The sequence below is a fragment of the Panthera onca genome, chromosome C2, assembly GCF_046562875.1.
Source record: "Panthera onca isolate mPanOnc1 chromosome C2, mPanOnc1 haplotype 2, whole genome shotgun sequence".
NCBI classification, from domain to species: domain Eukaryota; kingdom Metazoa; phylum Chordata; class Mammalia; order Carnivora; family Felidae; genus Panthera; species Panthera onca.
Window position 1 is genome coordinate 131,993,295 of NC_138347.1, and position 19,084 is coordinate 132,012,378.

General features: G+C 34.9%; 1 protein-coding gene across 2 annotated transcripts in view; it reads left to right on the forward strand.

Moving 5' to 3' along the window:
- Nucleotides 1-19,084, forward strand: part of PIK3R4 (phosphoinositide-3-kinase regulatory subunit 4) — a 198,833-nt gene that overhangs the window by 146,153 nt on the left and 33,596 nt on the right. For both annotated transcript variants that reach the window (XM_078432342.2, XM_060638652.3), the window contains 4 exons: nt 2,927-3,100; nt 6,992-7,137; nt 9,578-9,781; nt 18,789-18,990. In XM_078432342.2, coding sequence (XP_078288468.1) covers nt 2,927-3,100; nt 6,992-7,137; nt 9,578-9,781; nt 18,789-18,990 — 726 coding nt within the window. The remainder of the gene's footprint in view (nt 1-2,926; nt 3,101-6,991; nt 7,138-9,577; nt 9,782-18,788; nt 18,991-19,084) is intronic.

Here is a 19,084-nt window from a genome sequence, read left to right on the forward strand (position 1 = left end):
ATATTAATTAATGGGTTAAAGAATATGAATACATTTTTTTAAACTCTTGATACATTTTAATAAGCTTTTCAAAAAAAGTTATGTCATTTTCCATTCTGGTCAGCATTGTTTGACCATACTACATACCCTTCAGCATGGAATAAGCTTTAGTTAATCTTTGCCTATTGGTATGTTAAAATAACTTGTTTTGATATCTATTTCTTTGCTTATCAGTGGAGGTGAAAAATTTTCTCATGTTGATTACTCATTTGTACTTCTATTAATTTTTTATTTATTTTGGCTCATTTATTTTCCCTGATGGCTTTATGCCTTTCTTGTTGATGTTTTTGAACCTTTCATAGATGTATATTAAAAACATTAACTTTTAATCATTGGCAAATACTTTTCCCAAGTAACTTGTTAGGTTAATAATCTGTTGGCTGCACATCTTTTTTTATAATGCTTTATTTTTCACACTTAACAGTTTAATTGATCTTTATTTTGGTCTGTGGTATGAGGTGAAATCTAATTTTCCTCAGATAAATAATCAGTTTTCCTGACACTATTTATTAAACATTTCATTTCTTTCCTATTGATTTATGAAGCTTATATTATCAACTGTTGCACGCTTATGTCTTTTAGTTTTAGTTTTCTGGGTATTTGTTCTATTCCCTTGATTTCTCATTTCTGTACTCAATATCATACACTTATATTTTAATTATATCCTATTTAATTATAATTTAATTGTTTAATTTAATAATGTTATACTTATTTTAATTATATTTATAAACAACTTTAGTATCTGGTAGGATAAGTTCTCAAGATGTCAGTCTTAATTTTCAAAATATTTTGAGTTATTTTGGCTTATTATACATTTCAGTTTATAAAGTTCCTAAATATAACTCACTGGAATTTTAGGTAGTATTTTTCCTTTTATTAAAGAAAAAATAGCTTTTAAAGTTTTTTTTAAAATCTTATTTATTTTTTGAGAGAGAGAAAGACAGCCCCAAGTAGGATCTGTGCTGTCAGCATGGAACCTAATGTGGAGCCCAAACTCACGAACCATGAGATCCTGACCTGAGCCAAAATCCAGAGTTGGACCCTAAACTGAGTGAGCCACCCTGGCACCCCAAGAAAAAATTTCTATAATTACTTTTTCAATTATAGGAGAAATAGGTTTTTGTAAATTATTTAAAATCTGTAAAGTAATGTATGAAAAACAATAGTTGCATTTTCCAGAGGGATCTACTCTGGATTTTATTTTTGGTTTGATATCTTCACATTGTTGATTGCTGTATCTAATATTTTTATACTGCTTTTAAGAATTTTTGACATTAAAAAAATAGAAAAGAATTCTTGACTTTAGACTTTGTCTCTTGATTTTTTTCTGTGCCGCATGAAGATTTAACTCATATCATGCCCTGATCCCTCTTCCCCTCTGTTTTTGAGATGTAGATCACTATTTTCAGTGCTTTAGTTTTTCGTGTGCTATTTTTATAACTTTAAATAATTAAACCTACTTCTTACTGATCTTCTTCCCATTTGGACTATAAGGAGATGAGTGCCCCTTTCTTTCTGTCTCTCCTTTTCTTTGTTGGTTGGATATTTCAACCAGTTATTAGTTGACAGTTCAACTAACAAATATAGTGTTACAGTTGATAATACTTACATTTTCTTCTGTAGTCAGAATAAAGTCTTCTGCTTTGTACAGACTGATTCTGAAAATTCAAAGCTAAATTTACATGATTATAAATATGTAAATTTTATTGACTTTAGAGCCAAGTAATGTACTATATTTATATTTGCTTTCCCATAGTTCCAATGCCACAACTCCTTTATCACTTGAGAATGTTTACAGTGTCATCAATAGATTTTCCTTTATGTCTTCAGATTATTAAGGACATTATACATTTTAATTTACTTTTTATTTACACCATGATTTCTTGAAGAATTTTTTGTGCTGGAGTTTCAGATTCCTTTGTTTTCCTTTTTGAGAGAAGTAATACTTCCTCACTTTGTCTATAATATCAAACTTCTTTCTTACCAATTTTATCTGTTGCTTGTAATCTATTCCATTCTTGTATTTTTAAAATTTCTTTTTAATGTTTGTTTATTTTGAGAGAGAGAGAGAGAGAGCATGTGGGGGAGGGGCGGGGTGGGGAGAGAAAGAATCCCAAGCAGACTCCGTGCTGCTAGCATGGAGCCTGATACAGGGCTTGATTCCACAAACCATAAATGAGATCATCACCTGAGCCAGTATCAACAGTCAGACACTTAACTGAATGAGCCACCCAGGCAGTCCTATTCCATTTTTCTTTTTGATAACATTTTTGAAATGTATTGGCTTTTAGTTCTAATTTGGCTGATTGGTTTCTGAATCCTTGCTAGCAATTATCAGTTTCTCCCCTTGAATTCCTAGGTTCTATCTGCCATTTTGTATATTCTGCATTTTCTTTATTTTGCTGAAGTACATCCTCAAGAAACTTTCTTAGGAAGGGTTGCATGGGAAGTTAACCTGGGTATTCCTTGCATGTTGCAAAATAACTTATTTTTGTTCTCTTATTTTACTGGCAGTTTAAGTGTAAAATTTATTTCATAACTTTGGAGGTCTTGCTCTGTTGTGTTCTAGCTTCTGTTGTTAAATACTGTTTCATGAAGATCGTTTTCATTGTTTCTCCTTCCTTTTTAGGGGACGCGTTTGTCTTTCTGTAAGTTCATAAGATCTTTTTTTTTCCCTTGGTGTTCCAGCATTTCTTGGTGATTTGCTTTCGTGTGGATCTTTTTCATTTATTGTGCTGAGTAGGACGTACGATGTGCTCTTCTGGATTGTTGCTCAATGTATTTGGGTTTTGATTAGTTTTATTGTTTAACTTAATGGTGTTTAACTTAATAGTATTCTACACCATCAGATGTAGAATAATCATGTAATGTTGCTTCTCTTTTTCAGGTGTTGCTGCCTATGTTGGTTGGCAAAGCTCCTCAATTCTCAAACCTCTGTTACAACAAGGTCTTAGTGATGCTGAGGAATTTGTTATTGTTAAAGCTCTTAATGCCCTTACCTGTATGTGCCAGTTAGGGCTACTACAAAAACCCCATGTCTATGAATTTGCCAGTGATATTGGTAAGTGTCTGTTTCCCAAAATTAGAAGGAGAAAATTAGGATGTTTTAAGAGAAATAAGTGATAGAGCATTGTAAAAGTTCTAGGAAATATAGAGTCAGATTTTCAATTTTATTGGCCCGTGTGTGTGCGTGTGCATGAGCACTTGTGTTTGCATGTTTATGCATGCATGCTTCCCATATATGTTAGAAACAGGCAGGCAAACAAACAGGATCATTTGGTCTTCTAGCCCATCTTGGGAAATATCTCTTTGTTTTTATCTGTAGTTAAGTATTTAACTTGAAAAACAAATTTTTTGTTTTGTTTTGTTTAACATGATGTAGATAAAGTCCTTAACTGCTCTGAAGAGTCAACTTATTTTTTGAACACTTGACCACTAGTTAAGTTGAAATTGAATGTACAGGATTGTCTAGGACATCTCTCATTGCACTGATTGCCAGTTAAGAATTCATAGTGTTCAAGTTACTACTGTTAATAATTTTATTTATTTATTCATTCATTTATTTATGAGAGATGGCACAAGTGAGTGAGGGCAGAGAGCAAGAGGGGGCAGAGAGAGAGAGAGGGAGAGAGAGAGAGAGACATGTAGGATTCACTTGGAACAGAGCACGAGCTAACCTGAAGTGGGTCTCGAGCTCACCAGAAGCAGGGCACGAACTCACAAATCATGAGATCATGATCTGAGCCAATGTCAGATGCTTAACTAACTGAGCCACCTAGGCACCCCACTGTATAATTTTATTAACCAATGAAAAGAATTAATGTTTGGTTTTTTATAGCATTTATCTGTTTCCCTCAACTTAAAATTCAGAATAAGGGCAAACAAATAAACATCATACGTACTAAAATTAAGAATATTTGGAACTTTTAGTCTTCTTATCGCATTTTAAGAAAGTAAGCAGTGTAAGATATCTCTGTCCTAAGAGGACATGGAATCTTGGAAAATTGCCTTTTTTGGATAAAATGTTTAATTGCTGTTGAATGTTTTGCTAAGGAAAATCAATAGAAAGCCAAAATTGGTCGGTTATAGGTTATTCTTAAGGCAATCCTCAGAAAAAAAGACAAAGGAGTTAGTATTTATTTTGACTGTTGAGACGATAGGTAGTAGCTAGTAGAAATGCATAAAATTTCTGGAAAATATAAAGGCATGACTGTAGCTTTTTAAAAAAAATTGTGACAAATTTAAGTATATGTAGGTTTCTTACTTTACACTCTAATATCTATAATTACTGTTCTTTTAGTTTTTAACCCTAATTTGGCTTGAATTTTTGATGATTATTGTAAAAATAATTATAAATTTAATAGAAATTGTTGAGTATTGGCACCACAATCATGATGAGAATCTCTATTACATTGAAATGTTAAGCTATAGAGTGCCATGTAGTATAAGGCAGAAAGAGAAAGCAGTGTTTCCATAATAATATTAAGTAGAAAATGTATTGTCTTAACATGCATATCTTGCTGTGTGGAATATTTTCCTGCTTATTTTCATTTCCTGAATTCTCACATCAGTGTTTTCTTTTTTCTCCTGTGAAAGTGGTATAACCTTTATGGGTCAAGTTTTTCTGGCTTTTGACTTTGAACTTCCTTATTTTAATGAATATTCTCTGTGTATAAATATGTACTTGTATGTTCTAATTTCATATAATACATTTCTTCTGTTACCTAATTACTTGGAAACTATTTTTGAGACTTTATAGTTTATAAGTAGCATTTTATTTTTCTGAAAAATGGATGTCTGTCAACTTTTAAAAAAATCATCATACAGTATTTTACCTGTCATATTTTTCAGAGATTTTTCTGGGTTCTGCTGTTTCTTGTCATTGATCATAGGATGAACAAATGGGACACTCTGTGTCTTTAGTTTAGCATCAAAATAAATGATTGTCTTTAGGTATAGAATAAACCCAATATGGTACAACTTCTTGGATGGAGAACTGCCTTAGAACTGGAAATGAATTTGGTACTATCTGTTGGGGGGCAAAAAAAGCCTTGCTGAGAAGAATCAAGTAGGCAATCATTGGTTGGCATTTTGAACTATTTCAAAGAAAAAACAGTTTTTAGAATTTTAGAAACACCTAAAGTATGATAAATCATACACATCTCTCTGTTCTGTTTTTATACGTAGTCTGTTGTGGTGAATCTTAAAGGGAATGATGGTGGTGACGAGGGCATCATGATTTCTTTGATGGTTTTTGAAAAAACTATATTCTTCCCACTTAGATATTATCAATACTCCCTTCCCTTGTGCTTGTCCCAGATAATTGGAATGTATTGGAATAGAGAAAAGATCAAGTACACTGTTTTATAGGAAATCCTCTTGAATATTTTAGGTTCTTTGTATCAGTTAGCTACTTAGTGACACAGTGATGCTATACAGCAATCAGCAATCAACCACAGAATCTCAGTAAATGCTTCAGTAATGTCAACTGTCATGCATCTGTGGGCTGTATGGGTGGCTCTGCTCTAGGCTTTGTATCTCCAGATTGGGGTGACAGTAATCCATCTGCCTCATTCTGGTGCCCATGTTAGATAGGGAGCAGTTTTCCAGGTTATGTTCTGGGTGATGGCAGAAGCATGAGACAGCAAGCTTAGCTGTGTAGCACATTTCGAGCCTCTATTAGTGTTGTATCTGGTAATATCTCATTGGCCAGAGCAGGTTAATAAGACCGAACTAAAAGCAAGAGGCAGAGAAGTACCCTTTGTATACCATGAGCACAGTAATAGAGGTAATGTAAAGAATTAGGACCAATAATTCAAGCTCATGCCTAACTCCTGCCAAGTCATTTTGAGTTTAGCTACTTTTTGGAGGTTTTTCAATGCTTTTCCAGTCCTCATTTTGCCTGTTGTCAAAGGGAAACTACCAACCCCTCTTTGTTGGATGTATCAGAGGCTGCATGGTGCTTATGAAATTATCTAACCTCCTTCACGTGTAATTAAAAGAATTGGAAATAGAACTTTGGAAACATACTTTGAACAAATTTTTTTCTCCTTTCCCCTTTTCTATAAGTAATATTAGCATGTGACAGTGTTATTTCTCTGTTACCCTAAATTTCTTACAAACTTAATATCCTCTCAATGCTGATGCTTCTGCATACTCAGAACAAATATGTGCCTCTTTATGTGTATGTATATTTTTTTGCTTTTAGAAGTTTTATTTTTTTTTAATTTTTTTTTAATGTTTATTTATTTTTGAGAGAGACAGAGACAGAATGCGAGTGGGTTAGGGGCAGAGAGAGGGAGACACAGGATCTGAGGCAGGCTCCAGGCTCTGAGCTGTCAGCACAAAACCCAACGCGGGGCTTGAACCCATGAGCTGTGAGATCATGACCTGAGCCGAAGTCGGACGCTCAACTGACTGAGCCACCCAGGCGCGCCTAGAAGTTTTATCTAAATCACGTGTTTAAAAGTTTGAATTTTATTCAAAATCTTTGATTAGTTGAAGTCATTGATATTCAGGTGTAATACACAATATAGTTAAAATAAAAGGGGTGAAAACATTCATTTACTTCTCTGGTTTAATCGTATATTTTAATCTCTTTAAGGATGGGCATCATGTTTTCTGCCTTTAGTTTCTACTCATAATGCCTTGTGAATGAATTTATGAAAGATATATTAGACTTGATCAAACCTTTTCATTAAAAAGAATGTCAGAGTAGTACTGTTTATATTCTTTTATGGTATTAATGCCGATATTTATGATAGGGAATATTATAATATCAGTATGTTGAGTTGAGTTTATGCCTTAGGATAATTGAGTATGTGAAAGCAGCTGATAGTAAAGTAACATTGTGGTATAATCCCTTTATTAGTTGTGTTATAAGGTGAAAATTTGTTTATCCTAAAATTTATGAGCATGGTTTAAATCCATACCTTTTTCTTTTCCTTATTAGCCCCATTTCTGTGTCATCCCAATTTGTGGATACGCTATGGTGCCGTAGGATTTATCACAGTGGTGGCTCATCAAATAAGTACAGCTGATGTATACTGCAAACTGATGCCTTACCTTAACCCGTATATTACTCAACCAATAATACAGGTATGCTTGTTCCAACTTGGAGTCAATCCTCTCCAAACTGCACCCCTTAAAAAAAGGTTTAGAGAGTCCTATTTTTATTTAAATTTACAAAGATTTAAATTGGGCTACAGCATTTTCACGTTCCTGTAAGTTAATGTTATTGGAACAAACAGTACTAAAGGTGAGAAAAGTTCAAGAGACTTATGTTATCCATCATGTTATGCATAATATAGCACCTACTAGTTCATACTTTATTTTCTTATGTGCAGTGTTGTAAAACATCTGTTAACGGGAAATGCAGTGGAAACATATATTGATGGACCTCTGCTTTTATTGTAAAAAATATAACTGATTTCAGCCAAACTCAGCATGTATAATAAATTGGAAAAAGCCTTTTACGGATGTTTGGTTTTTTGGACCACTCACTGGTTCTGATTTCTTCTCTGTTCTTTTTCTTTTTTTAAAAAATCTAATCTTTTAAAATCTTATTTAATCTTTTTTTTTTTTTTTTTTTTTTTAATCTAATGACTTGTCTCCCCCACTCCCTTCCCAGTATAGCACTTGATGATAAACTTTGGGTATTTGGTTTGTATAAGGCAGTTTTTTACCCAGCTTGTTATACCCTTCATCTTCCTGGAAAGCTCATTATCAAAATACATATCTATCTAAATTGAGTGAACTGTTGAGATATGATTCTGTTTGTTAAAATACTGTGAAATACCCAATTTTTTAGTAAAACTGTGTTTCCCTTTTGCAAATTCACGTGCTTCTGGCTCCTAGTACTTTTATGTTCCAATGTACCTTCCTTTGGTTGGAGAAAATGACATTGGATATCTTCTGGAGATGAGGAGGCTTGGCTGTGCCTTCTGTCCTTTTCCTCATAGATTTATCCGTTTCTGAGGGTCATCATTCTTTTATTTCATAGTTTGTAGAATTTCTAATTTTTATCTCAGCAATTTATATACATATATAAGGTAATATTACTAGAAAATATGCCTTTTTTATTTCTTTTATTTTTTTAAGTTTAAGTAATCTCCACACCCAATGTGGGGCTTGAACTCGACTCCAGGATCGAGAGTTGCATCTCTTCCAACTGAGCGAGCCAGGCACCCCATCCATCTTCCTTCCTTCCTTCCTTCCTTCCTTCCTTCCTTCCTTCCTAACAGAGAGCACACATGGGAGTAGGGGAGGGGGAGGAGCAGAGGAAGAGGGAGAGGGAGAATCTTAAGCAGGCTCCATGCTGAGCATGGCACCCCTTTCTTTTAAAATTTATTGAAGTTCCCTTGGAAATCAGGTCTAGAGAGTCTTACTACTTTTAACTAGTTATTCTGTTTAGAAGTTTGTGAGGGGCACCTGGGTGGCTCAGTCATTTGAGTGTTCTACTCTTGGTTTTTAGCTCAGGTCATGATCCCAGGGTTCAAGCCCTGCCTTAGGCTCTGCTCTGAGTGTGGAGCCTGCTTAAGATTCTCCCTCTGCCCCTCTCTCCCTGCTTATGCTCGCTTTCTCTAAGATAAAAAATTTAGAAGTTTGTTTATTAAACTCTTATAAAACAGTGTGGAGAAAGTATCCTTGGGAATTAAAAATTACTTGCGTTTGTAATAACTTAGTGGTGGTTTATTATAATCTGACACTAAAAAATAAATTTGACATTAAGTGTTTTTTAAGAAATCTGCATCACTCTCTTTGTTTTCTCAGGAAAAAATATATATTTCATATTTCATAATAAAAAATATATATATGGTTTTATTTTCTGAGAGACCAGGATTAGGAGTTGAGAGGCTAATGATACATATGCTTCATAAATCTTACCTTTCTACAATTTGAGTTAGACAAAAGATACCATTTTATGCTGGTTTCGCCTGGCTAGTTTACCAGGTAGTTAAATAGGTCCAAAGAAAGTCCTCTTGGTTACTGTTAGTATGCTCATCCTTTTTATTATATATGTGTTGACAAGGAGGGTGTCCTTGGGGATAATAAAAGGAAGGATTTTATGAGCTCTGTGGAGAGAGTAATATTTTTTAGAAGTGGTTGAAGCTACTGAGAAACCTAATGACTGATGGGCACCCCTGTGATGATTGAGCTTCTTTTCTTGGTCAGTACCTGTTGGCTGTTAGACCTGTGAGCCACGGGTACTTTTTTGATCTAGGAGGTCATCACATTTGGCATCCAGAAAAAAGGCTCTTTGTCATTTTCTAAATTTTTCCATCCTGGGTATATATTGTTATTCTTCCAATATGAAAGGCACAGATGTATACTCAAATGCTAACAATGAAAAGAAAAACCTTAGCTCTTAAAGGTCATTAGTATTCTTTTTTCTTCTAAGCAAAATCGCAAATGTTGGTATCTCCCATTTTCTTAGAAAATAAATACCTATGTTAACACAGGTTGTATTTACTGAATATAAAAATAACTGTAATGTATGTTGTATCTTTGGTTGATTCTTTTTATTTTTCTAATATAGATTGAAAGGAAACTTGTTCTACTCAGTGTTTTAAAAGATCCAGTAAGTCGTTCTATATTTGATTATGCTTTGAGGTCTAAAGATATTACTAGCTTGTTCAGACATCTTCACATGCGCCAAAAGAAGCGAAATGGGTCTCTTCCTGACTGCCCCCCACCGGAGGATCCTGCCATAGCACAGCTTCTGAAGAAATTGCTCTCACAGGTTGTATCACCTTTCTGAAATCTTACATTTAAACACAAATTCGCTAAGAACATTCAAGCATCCATTTAGCTATTAAATTTTTTTTGGTTGATTAAGTCACATCATAAAAAAATGAATAAAACCTGGCAAATATATACATTTGCTTTGGCATATTGGAGATGCTAGGATGATGATAAGGCATTAGTTTGAGCTAAGTAAGGAATCATGGGAGACCTGTTAAGTTTCTTTTGTGATTATTGTCTATGTAAATAATGGAGAAAGTAGATATAACCTTAAATTTGAGTAATATTCTTGATTCAGTTCCATATTTCACCAAAAAAAAAAAAAAAATTCAATTAGAGGAAACATTGCAAAGCACAGATGCACCACAGAAAGATATTGGTTTATTTTAGTTCAAATGTAAAGAGTTCTCACTACATGCAAACATCAGAAATGATTGGGATTTATAATGCATCTTAGATTGAATAAACCAGTTTCTGTTGTATATTAAAAGCCTATGAATTTGTATCATTTAACAGGTGATGTCAAAACTAATAAGTAATCTTTTTATTATCCTTGGAATTAGTAAGGCCTCTTTAGAAATAGTCCAGATTCAGTGTCCTGTTTTAAGAAGGATATATGGAACTTAGAGAAGTCAAGATAGAAATGAAAATGGCTGGAAATAAAGAATACAATTTATGAATAAATGTTCCATGAGCCTTAAAGCAAATACTGAGAGATAACTTTAATGATGGTCTTTAAGTGTGCAGGACATTTTGGTTAAGAGAATACTTGTCAGTCATGTCTTGTCTAACAAGAAGATGAGAAAATGCTTCAGTTGCAGAGAGAATTAGACCAATTTGAAGATATAAATCCTTTCTTGTATTGTACTAGTCACTGAGTGTCCAGTACTGTTTCAGGCTCATATGTTGCTTTAGGTGATTGAATATTGAATTATCCCATCTCCTATGGGATATTGAATATCCCATCTCCTAGGGAGCCTGGTCAATAACCATTTTGGTTCTTTTAGGTCTCAATTTGCCTGGAGGCGGGAGCTGCCTCTGAATGCCCCTTCCAGGCCAGTGGTTCTATTTCCTATATTTTAGAAGACCTAATTTGATATTACTAAAGAGCTTTTTCTTTGGGTCTTCTTTTAACCTTGTCTCATACATTAGATATATTAAATATTTTAGAAAGCAGTTTATGGAAAATTGGATATTGAATCGCAGTTTTCTATTGTTTCTCTTGAGTTAGTAATCCTTATCAAAAAGACTTCAGCATGCAGTAAAAACCACCCCAATTTAGATGTTTCTTTGGGTTTGGATGGTGTGATTCTTTGTACTCTCTCTCCTACAAATTCTGTGTATTAAATTAAAAGCTTCTGTACTAAAATTTCACACTAAGTCATTGGTTACTTCATGGAGCCTCTCTAGCCCCTCGTTCTTGCTTTTCATCTTGCTGTGGGTATAGGTTTTGCCACTGCCATGGGTGAGAGGAGGGAGAGGGAAGGAGCAGTTTCCGTAGCCTTTTTACCTTCTGCTTCCTGTTCTCCTAAACCCTTCTACCATTGCTGCTTCCAGAGTGCCAGCCCTCATTTTTGGGTACCATGATGAAGTCACTAAACTCACTGATTTGTATTCTTCTGAATATTAGTGCTTGATGTATTCGTCTGTCACTTGTACCCACATTTGTATCAGTAGGGAAGGAGGAACATGTTTTCCTCTGTTTTATGTTTTTTCTGTTACTAACAGTTTTAGGAGACTCCTAAGGGTTAGTAGTACTTTGTTTCAAGGGACAGGTGCTACTAGTAGAGGGGAGAGCAAGCCAGAGTCTCTGAGGTCCTCAGAAGAAGTAACAGCAGAACAATACCAGGCTCCATTTTTTCAGGACCTTCAACAAATCTACCACTGCAGTTGGTGCTTTCCGTATTTTGTGACTGATCTTATAACAACCTTGAACAACAGATGTTATTCCCTATTTTATAGTTAAGGAAACTGCAGCCCAAAGAGGATAGTTAAGTTGCCTATGCTCACACAGTTCATTCAGCTTAAAGCTGACATTTGAACCTAAGCCAGTCTAACTCCAAATCCCTTCCTCCTTCAACATGCCATCTGGCCTCAAAATAAAGGACAGGGAGCTAAGACTGAGAGACTTGTTTGAGGTTTTTATGGACTTAGGAAGATTCCATGTGCAGTTCATCTCCTCCAGCCCCTTGCACGCCTTTTATCTGCTTCGCTTCTTTTTGGTCCCTGTGCTACCTTTCTTGGCATTATTTGCAGAGGCTTGGAGTCAGGGGGAGGCTTTGGAGGTGGGAACTGAGTCCCTATTCCTAATGTCAGGGATACAGAGGGAAGGATGCTTTTAGCCTCTGCAAATGCAAATTCTGAATACGCCTACAATTTTTCCCCCCTTGGGGTTTTACGGTGCTTTTTGTATAGGACTATACTTGAGATGCATCATGGGTAAAATAGACTTTTCTAGACCAGCCTGGCATTGTTTCTATGGGAAGATATGTTCAGGGTTCTGGATAATAGACTTTTATTTTTTTAATTTTTAATTTAAAAAAAATTTTGAGTTTGTTTATTTGAGAGAGAGAGCACGAGTGGGGGAGGGGAAGTGAGGGTGGGGAGGGAGAGAATCCCAAGCAGACTCTGCACTGTCAGTGGAGAGCCTGATGCGGGGCTCGAACTCACGAACCGTGAGATCATGACCTGAGCTGAAGTCAGATGTTTAATTGACTGAGCCACCCAGGCGCCCCATGGAAAATAGACTTTTAAAGTACAGTTTTGAAATATATGGTAGTTAAAATCTGCCTAAACTCCAGATTTTTAATAGGATTTACCTTCTGGAGGTGATGCATGGCAGGGCTGTTTTGGAATCTCATTCACAAGAACTGTCTGTTTTATTTGTATCCATTTGATCACCCGCTAATACAGAATAAGAATATTCTGATTTCTGGGGCACCTGGGTGGCTCAGTTACTTGAGCATCAGACTTCGGCTCAGGTCATGATCTCACAGTTCGTGAGTTTGAGCCCCACATCAGGCTTGCTGCTGTCAGTCTGTTAGCGCAGAGCCTGCTACAGATTCTCTGTCCCCTTCTCTCTGCCCCTCCCCACTTGCACTCTGCCCAAAATAAATAAATATGACAAAAAAAAAAAATCAATCCTCTTTAAAAAAAAAAAAGAATATTCTGATTTCACTCCTTTAAAAAATGGCAAATACTAAACATTTTTGATTTTTAAAAGATTTTTATTTGAATACTTTTTGACTGGTAGTATAGACACAAGGTGTAAAATTAAAAAGATATTGGAAGATACATAATAAAATGTAAGTTTTCCTCCAATCTCTGATCCCCAGCCACCCAGTTTCTTTTTCTGTTGTGAATTTTATGTTGTCAGAGTGCTGAATTTCTTGATACAGTGTTGGATTGTTCTGTTGTACAGTTAACTTATTTGGAATCAGTTTGATCCTTTTAAGCCTTGTTTTTTAAAAAAGTTTTAAATCCGGTATAGTTTACAGTGTTATATTAATTTCAGGTGTACAATATAGTTATTCAACAATTCTGTACATTATCCACTGCTCAAGATAAGTGTACTCTTAATTTCCTTTACCTGTTTCACTCATTCCCCCACCCCCACCCCCACCTCCCCTCTGGTAACTATCAGTTCTCTATAGTTAAGAGTATGTTTTTGGTTTGTCTCTTTTTTTTCCTTTGTTCATTTGTTTTGTTTCTTAAATTCCACACACGAGTGAAATCATACAGGATATGTCTTTCTCCTTTTTTAGCATTATACTCTAAATCTAGTCATGTTGTTGCAAATGGCAAGATTTCATTCTTTTTAATGGCTGAGTAATATTCCCTATATATCTTACATCTTTATCTATTCATCTATCAGTGGACACTTGGGCTGTTTTCCAAGTTTTGGCTTTTGTAAATAATGCTGCAATACACATAGGAGTGCACATATCTTTTCAAATTAGTGTTTTATATTCTTTGGGTAAATACCCAGTAGTGGAATTACTGGATCATATGGGTAGCTCTATTTTTTTAAATTTTTTGAGGAACCTCCATACTGTTTTCCACAGTGGCTGCACCAGTTTGCATTCCCACCAACAGTGAATGAGGGTCCCCTTTTCTCCATATCCTTGTCAACACTTATTATTTCTTGTCCTTTTGATTTTAGTCATTCCAATTGGTGTAAGGGGATATCTCAGTGATTTTCATTTGCATTTCCCTGATGACGAGTGATCTTGAGCATCTTTTCACATGTCTGTTGGCCAGAGAGACAGACAGACTGAGTGTGAGCTGGAAAGGGGCAGAGAGAGAGGGAGGCACAGAATCTGAAGCAGGCTCCAAGCTCTGAGCTATCAGTACAGAGCTCAACTTGGGGCTCGAACTCAGAAACCATTAGATTATGACTTGAGCTGAAGTTGGACGCTTAACTGACTGAGCCACCCAGGTGCCCTGACCTCTGCCTATTTTTTAATTGGATTATTATTATTATTTTTTTTTTGATGTTGAGTTACGCAAGTTCTTTTTTTTTCTTTTCTTTATTTTTGAAATGTTTTATTTATTTATTTTTTAATGTCTATTTCTTTTTGAGAGAGAGAAAGAGACAGAGTGTGAGTAGGGAATGGGCAGAGAGCGTGGGAGACACAATCTGAAGGAAGCTCCAGGCTTTGAGCTGTAACGCCGCGGGGCTCGAATTCACGAACTGCAAGATCATGACCTGAGCTGAAGTCAGATGCTTAACAAATGGAGTCACCCAGGTGCCCAAGATTTTATTTTTAAGTAATCTCTATACCCAATGTGGGGCTCGAACTCAAAACCCAAGATCAAGAGTCACGTGCTCCACTGACTGAGCCAGCCAGGAGCCCCTATATATTTTAGATACTAACCCCTTAATGGATATATCATTTGCAAATATTTTCTCCCACTCGTTAGGTGGTCTTTTTTGTTTTGTTGATGGTTTCTTTTGCTGTGCAGTAGCAAAAATGTTTTTTCCCATTCATTAGGTTGTCTTTTTTGGTTATTGATGGCTTTGTTGATGCCTTCATTTGCTCTGCAAAAGCTTTTAATTTTGGGTAGTCTCAGTAGTTTATGTCTGCTTTTGTTTCCCTTGCTTGAGAAGACATATCTAGAAATATGTTTCTGTGGCCCATGTCAAAGAAATTATTGCCTATGTTTTCTAGGAATTTTATGGTTCCAGGTCTCACATTTAGGTCTTCATTTTGAGTTTATTTTTGTGTATTCTGTAAGGAAGTGGTCAGGTGTATTCTTTTGGATGTAATTGTCCAGTTTTTCCAGCATCATTTATTGAAGAGACTGGCTTTCCCCATTGTTATGTTCTTGCCTCCTTGTCATAGATGAATTTACCATATGAGTATGGGTTTATTTCTGTGTTCTTTATTTTGTTTCATTGATGTATGTGTCTTTTTTTGGTGCCAGTGTCATAATGTTTTGATTACTGCAGCTTTACTTATTATTTAAAAAAAACTTTCTTAATGTTTATTTTTGAGAAAGACACACACACACACACACACACACACACACACACACACACACACAGCATGAGCGGGGGAGGGGCAAAGAGAGGGAGACACAGAACCTGAAGTAGGCTCCAGGCTCTGAGCTGTCAGCAGAGAGCCTGACATGGGGCTCAAACTCACAAGCTGTGAGATCATGACCTGTGCCGAAGTCAGATGGTTAACCAAGTGAGTCACCCAGGCACCCCTACTGCAGCTTTATAGTATATCTTGAATTCCTCAATTGTGACAGCTCCAGCTTTTTTTCTTTTTTCTCAGGATTACTTTGGCTATTTGGGGTCTTTGGTGATACCACACAAATTTTAGTATTGTTTGTTGTAGTGCTGTGAAACCTGTTGGTATTTTGATAGGGATTGCATTGAATCTATAGGTTGGTTTGGGTAGTATGGACATTTTAACAATATTAATTCTTTCAATTCATGAACACAGTATGTCTTCCCATTTGTGTCATTTTCTTTAATTGAATTGGGTTTTGATTAAATTGAATTTCCCATTTAATTCATCAATGTATAGTTTTCAGAATACAGGTTTTTCATCTCCTTGCTTCAGTTTATACCTAGGCATTTTATTCTTTCTGGTCCATTGTAAATGGAATTTGTTTTCTTAAGTTCTTTTTCTGCTGCTCTATTATTAGTGTATAGAAATGCAACAGATTTCTGTGTATTTATTTTGTATTCTGCAACTTACTGAGCTCATTTATCGGTACTAATAGTGTTTTGGTGGAGTCATTAGGGTTTTTTTTAATGCAGTATGATATCATCTGCAAATAGTGACAGTTTTACTTATTCCTTACCAATTTGGATGCCTTTTATTTCTTTTTCATGTCCAATTGCTGCAGCTCAGACTTTCATTATTATGGTGAATGAAAGTGGTATGAGTGGACATCTTTGTCTTAGTGGATCTTAGCAGAAAAGCGCTCAGTTTTTCACCATTGAGTATGATGTTACCTGTGGGTTTTTCATATAAGGCCTTTATTATATTGAGGTATGTTCTCTCTAAACCATTTTGTTGAGAGTTTTTTTTATAATGAATGGATGTTGTATCAAATGCTTTTTCTGTGTTTATTGATCATATAATTTTTTATTCTTCATTTTGTTAATTCTCCAAGATTTGCAAATCTTGAACCACCATTGCATCCCTGGAATAAATGTCCCTTGATTGTGGTGGATGATTTTTTTAAATGTATTGTTGAAATCAGTTTGCTCATGTTTGTTGAGAAATACTGTATCTATGTCAGAGATTTTGGTCTGTAGTTTTCTTTTTTTGTGGTGTCTTTGTTTGGTTTTGGTATCAGGCCATTAATGGCCCCATAGACTCAATGTGAAAGTTTTCCTTTCTCTTCTGGTTTTTGGAATAGTTTGAGAAGAATAGATATTAACTCTTCTTTAACTGTTTGGTAGAATTCATCTGTGAAGCCATCTGGTCCTAGACTTTTGTTTGTTGGGAGTGTTTTGATTACCGATTCAATTTTATTTCTAGTAGTTGGTCTGTTCCAGTTTTCTGTTTTTGATGTATTAAGTAGATTTTTATTATAAAAACACATAAGTGTAAATATATAATATATAGGTAATATAAAGTAATATAAATATTCTGTAAAATTTTTTTATAGTCTGGATTTTGTTTGCTGATACATTGAGTAATTTTGCATTTAGATTCATAAATGATTTGTCCTTCAGTTTTCCTTTCTTATAATGTCCTTTAGGTATTTATACCAAATACTGAAAGAAAAATCCTGACTTATAATCTTGTCTTGAAATTACTCCTAATTCTTGAGAGTTTAATCTAAATCCTTCCTGTTTAGGGATGATTGTTTGCAGTGCTCTGATTTGGTGTGTGTCATATGGGAGTCTGGAAACTGTAATATGATTGTATTACTGTTTTAAAAAACAACTTTGTTTTCCCCATGGTGCATTTCTAGCTTTTTTTAATTGAGAAAATTCGCACAGAAAATAATTCACATTTTCATCATCCTGGAAAGAAATCCCATGCCCATTAGCAATTATTCCCTGTTTACTTCTCTCTCCAGCCCCTTGCAACCACTAAATCTACTTTCTGTTTCTAGGAATTTGTCTATTTTGGATATTTCCTGTAAATGGAATATATACAATATGTGGCACGTTTATGTCTGGTTACTTTCACTTAGCAAAATATTTTCAAGATTGCTCCATGTTATATGGCATATGTTAATACTTCATCCCTTTTTATGGTTCTTATGATGACCCTCATTTTGTGGGCTAGAACTGAGACCTCTCTCTTGTGAACTAAGATGTAGTCTAACAGAAAGAATAGAACTCTTACTACAGCTATGAAATTGTCTACGCTAAGCAAATTTTAGGAGGAGAAGTAAAAATAAATGAAGAATTTCAGGCCAGTGTTGGAAAAAATTCAGTTAGAGATCCCTCTATGATTATTATACTTTAATGCAATTTCATTTTATTTTTTCTTAGCTTTCTAATTTTCTAGGGTTTGTTTGTGTCCTATTGTGACTGTGGGTTGTGAATATTCTTTTAAGCTCCAGTAGGATTCTAATTAAAGCCTCAGGGGAATTGCTATTTTATTAATTTTTTTTTCCATTGGCATTATAAAAACATTATAGAGGATTCTGTGGATGGTTTGAAAGTAAAGAAAAAAATGCAGAACTATTTTGTTTATCAGAATATTTCACATTGAATTATTGAAATTAAATATTTAGTATTAATTGGCTGTCAGTTTCAAGTATTCTAAGTGCCTTGAGTAGAATAACTTAACTACAACTTCAAAGTAGCCCCTCCCCCCGAATTGTAAGATGGGTGCTAATAATTACTTCATTATCTTCATTTTCTGGAATCAGTAGACGTTTAGAGAAATTGGGTAACTTGCCCAAGGTTACACATACAGTAAGTAATGGAGCTTGAATGTACGTAGGCAGTCTGACTTTAATTATACTATTTCCCTAGGGTGTGTTGCTTGCATTTGCAGGTCAGCCAGCATGTATCCATTTCTGAGGTGTATAGAATGTTTTATATACCATAGAGGGCCTTCACACGTAGTGTCTCATTTAATATTCTCAACACATCTAGGATAAGGGTGAAGCATATAGACTTTCTCTTGCTTAATATTGTATTTCCAGAATTTTTGTTTAGATAGTAAATGTTTGTTTATTCAAAGTTACATATGAAACATGTACTAGATACCAGGCACTGTATTAAGTTCCTTGGAGATTTCAAAGGTGAGTTATACTTGAATGCTCCCATTTAGAAAGAAAACTAAGATATAAATTATGATACAAAATGGAAAGTGCTATAATAGAGGGTATTCTGGATGATCAGAGTAGAGATGTTTTTCTATGTTGATACTTTCTTTTTCTCTTGTCTTTGTTTGCTTCATTTTACCATTTTGACTCTTAAAATTTTAAATTAGTGGTTTGACCCTTCAGTCATTCCAAGGCCTGTTATTACTTTTGGAAATAATCTCTATAACATATGTTTTATTTGGTTTTAGGGAATGACAGAGGAAGAGGAAGACAAACTCTTGGCACTGAAAGACTTCATGATGAAATCTAACAAAGCAAAGGCCAATATAGTAGACCAGAGCCATCTTCATGATAGTAGTCAGAAAGGTGTGATTGACCTAGGGGCATTAGGCATAACTGGGAGACAAGTTGATCTTGTTAAAACCAAACAGGAACCTGATGACAAGCGAGGTTGGTACATTTATATATTTGTATGTGTTTAGTGTGTTATTACTTCATAAGACTTATTTCCTAAGGCATATTAGTTGTAGCTAATTAGTAGTAA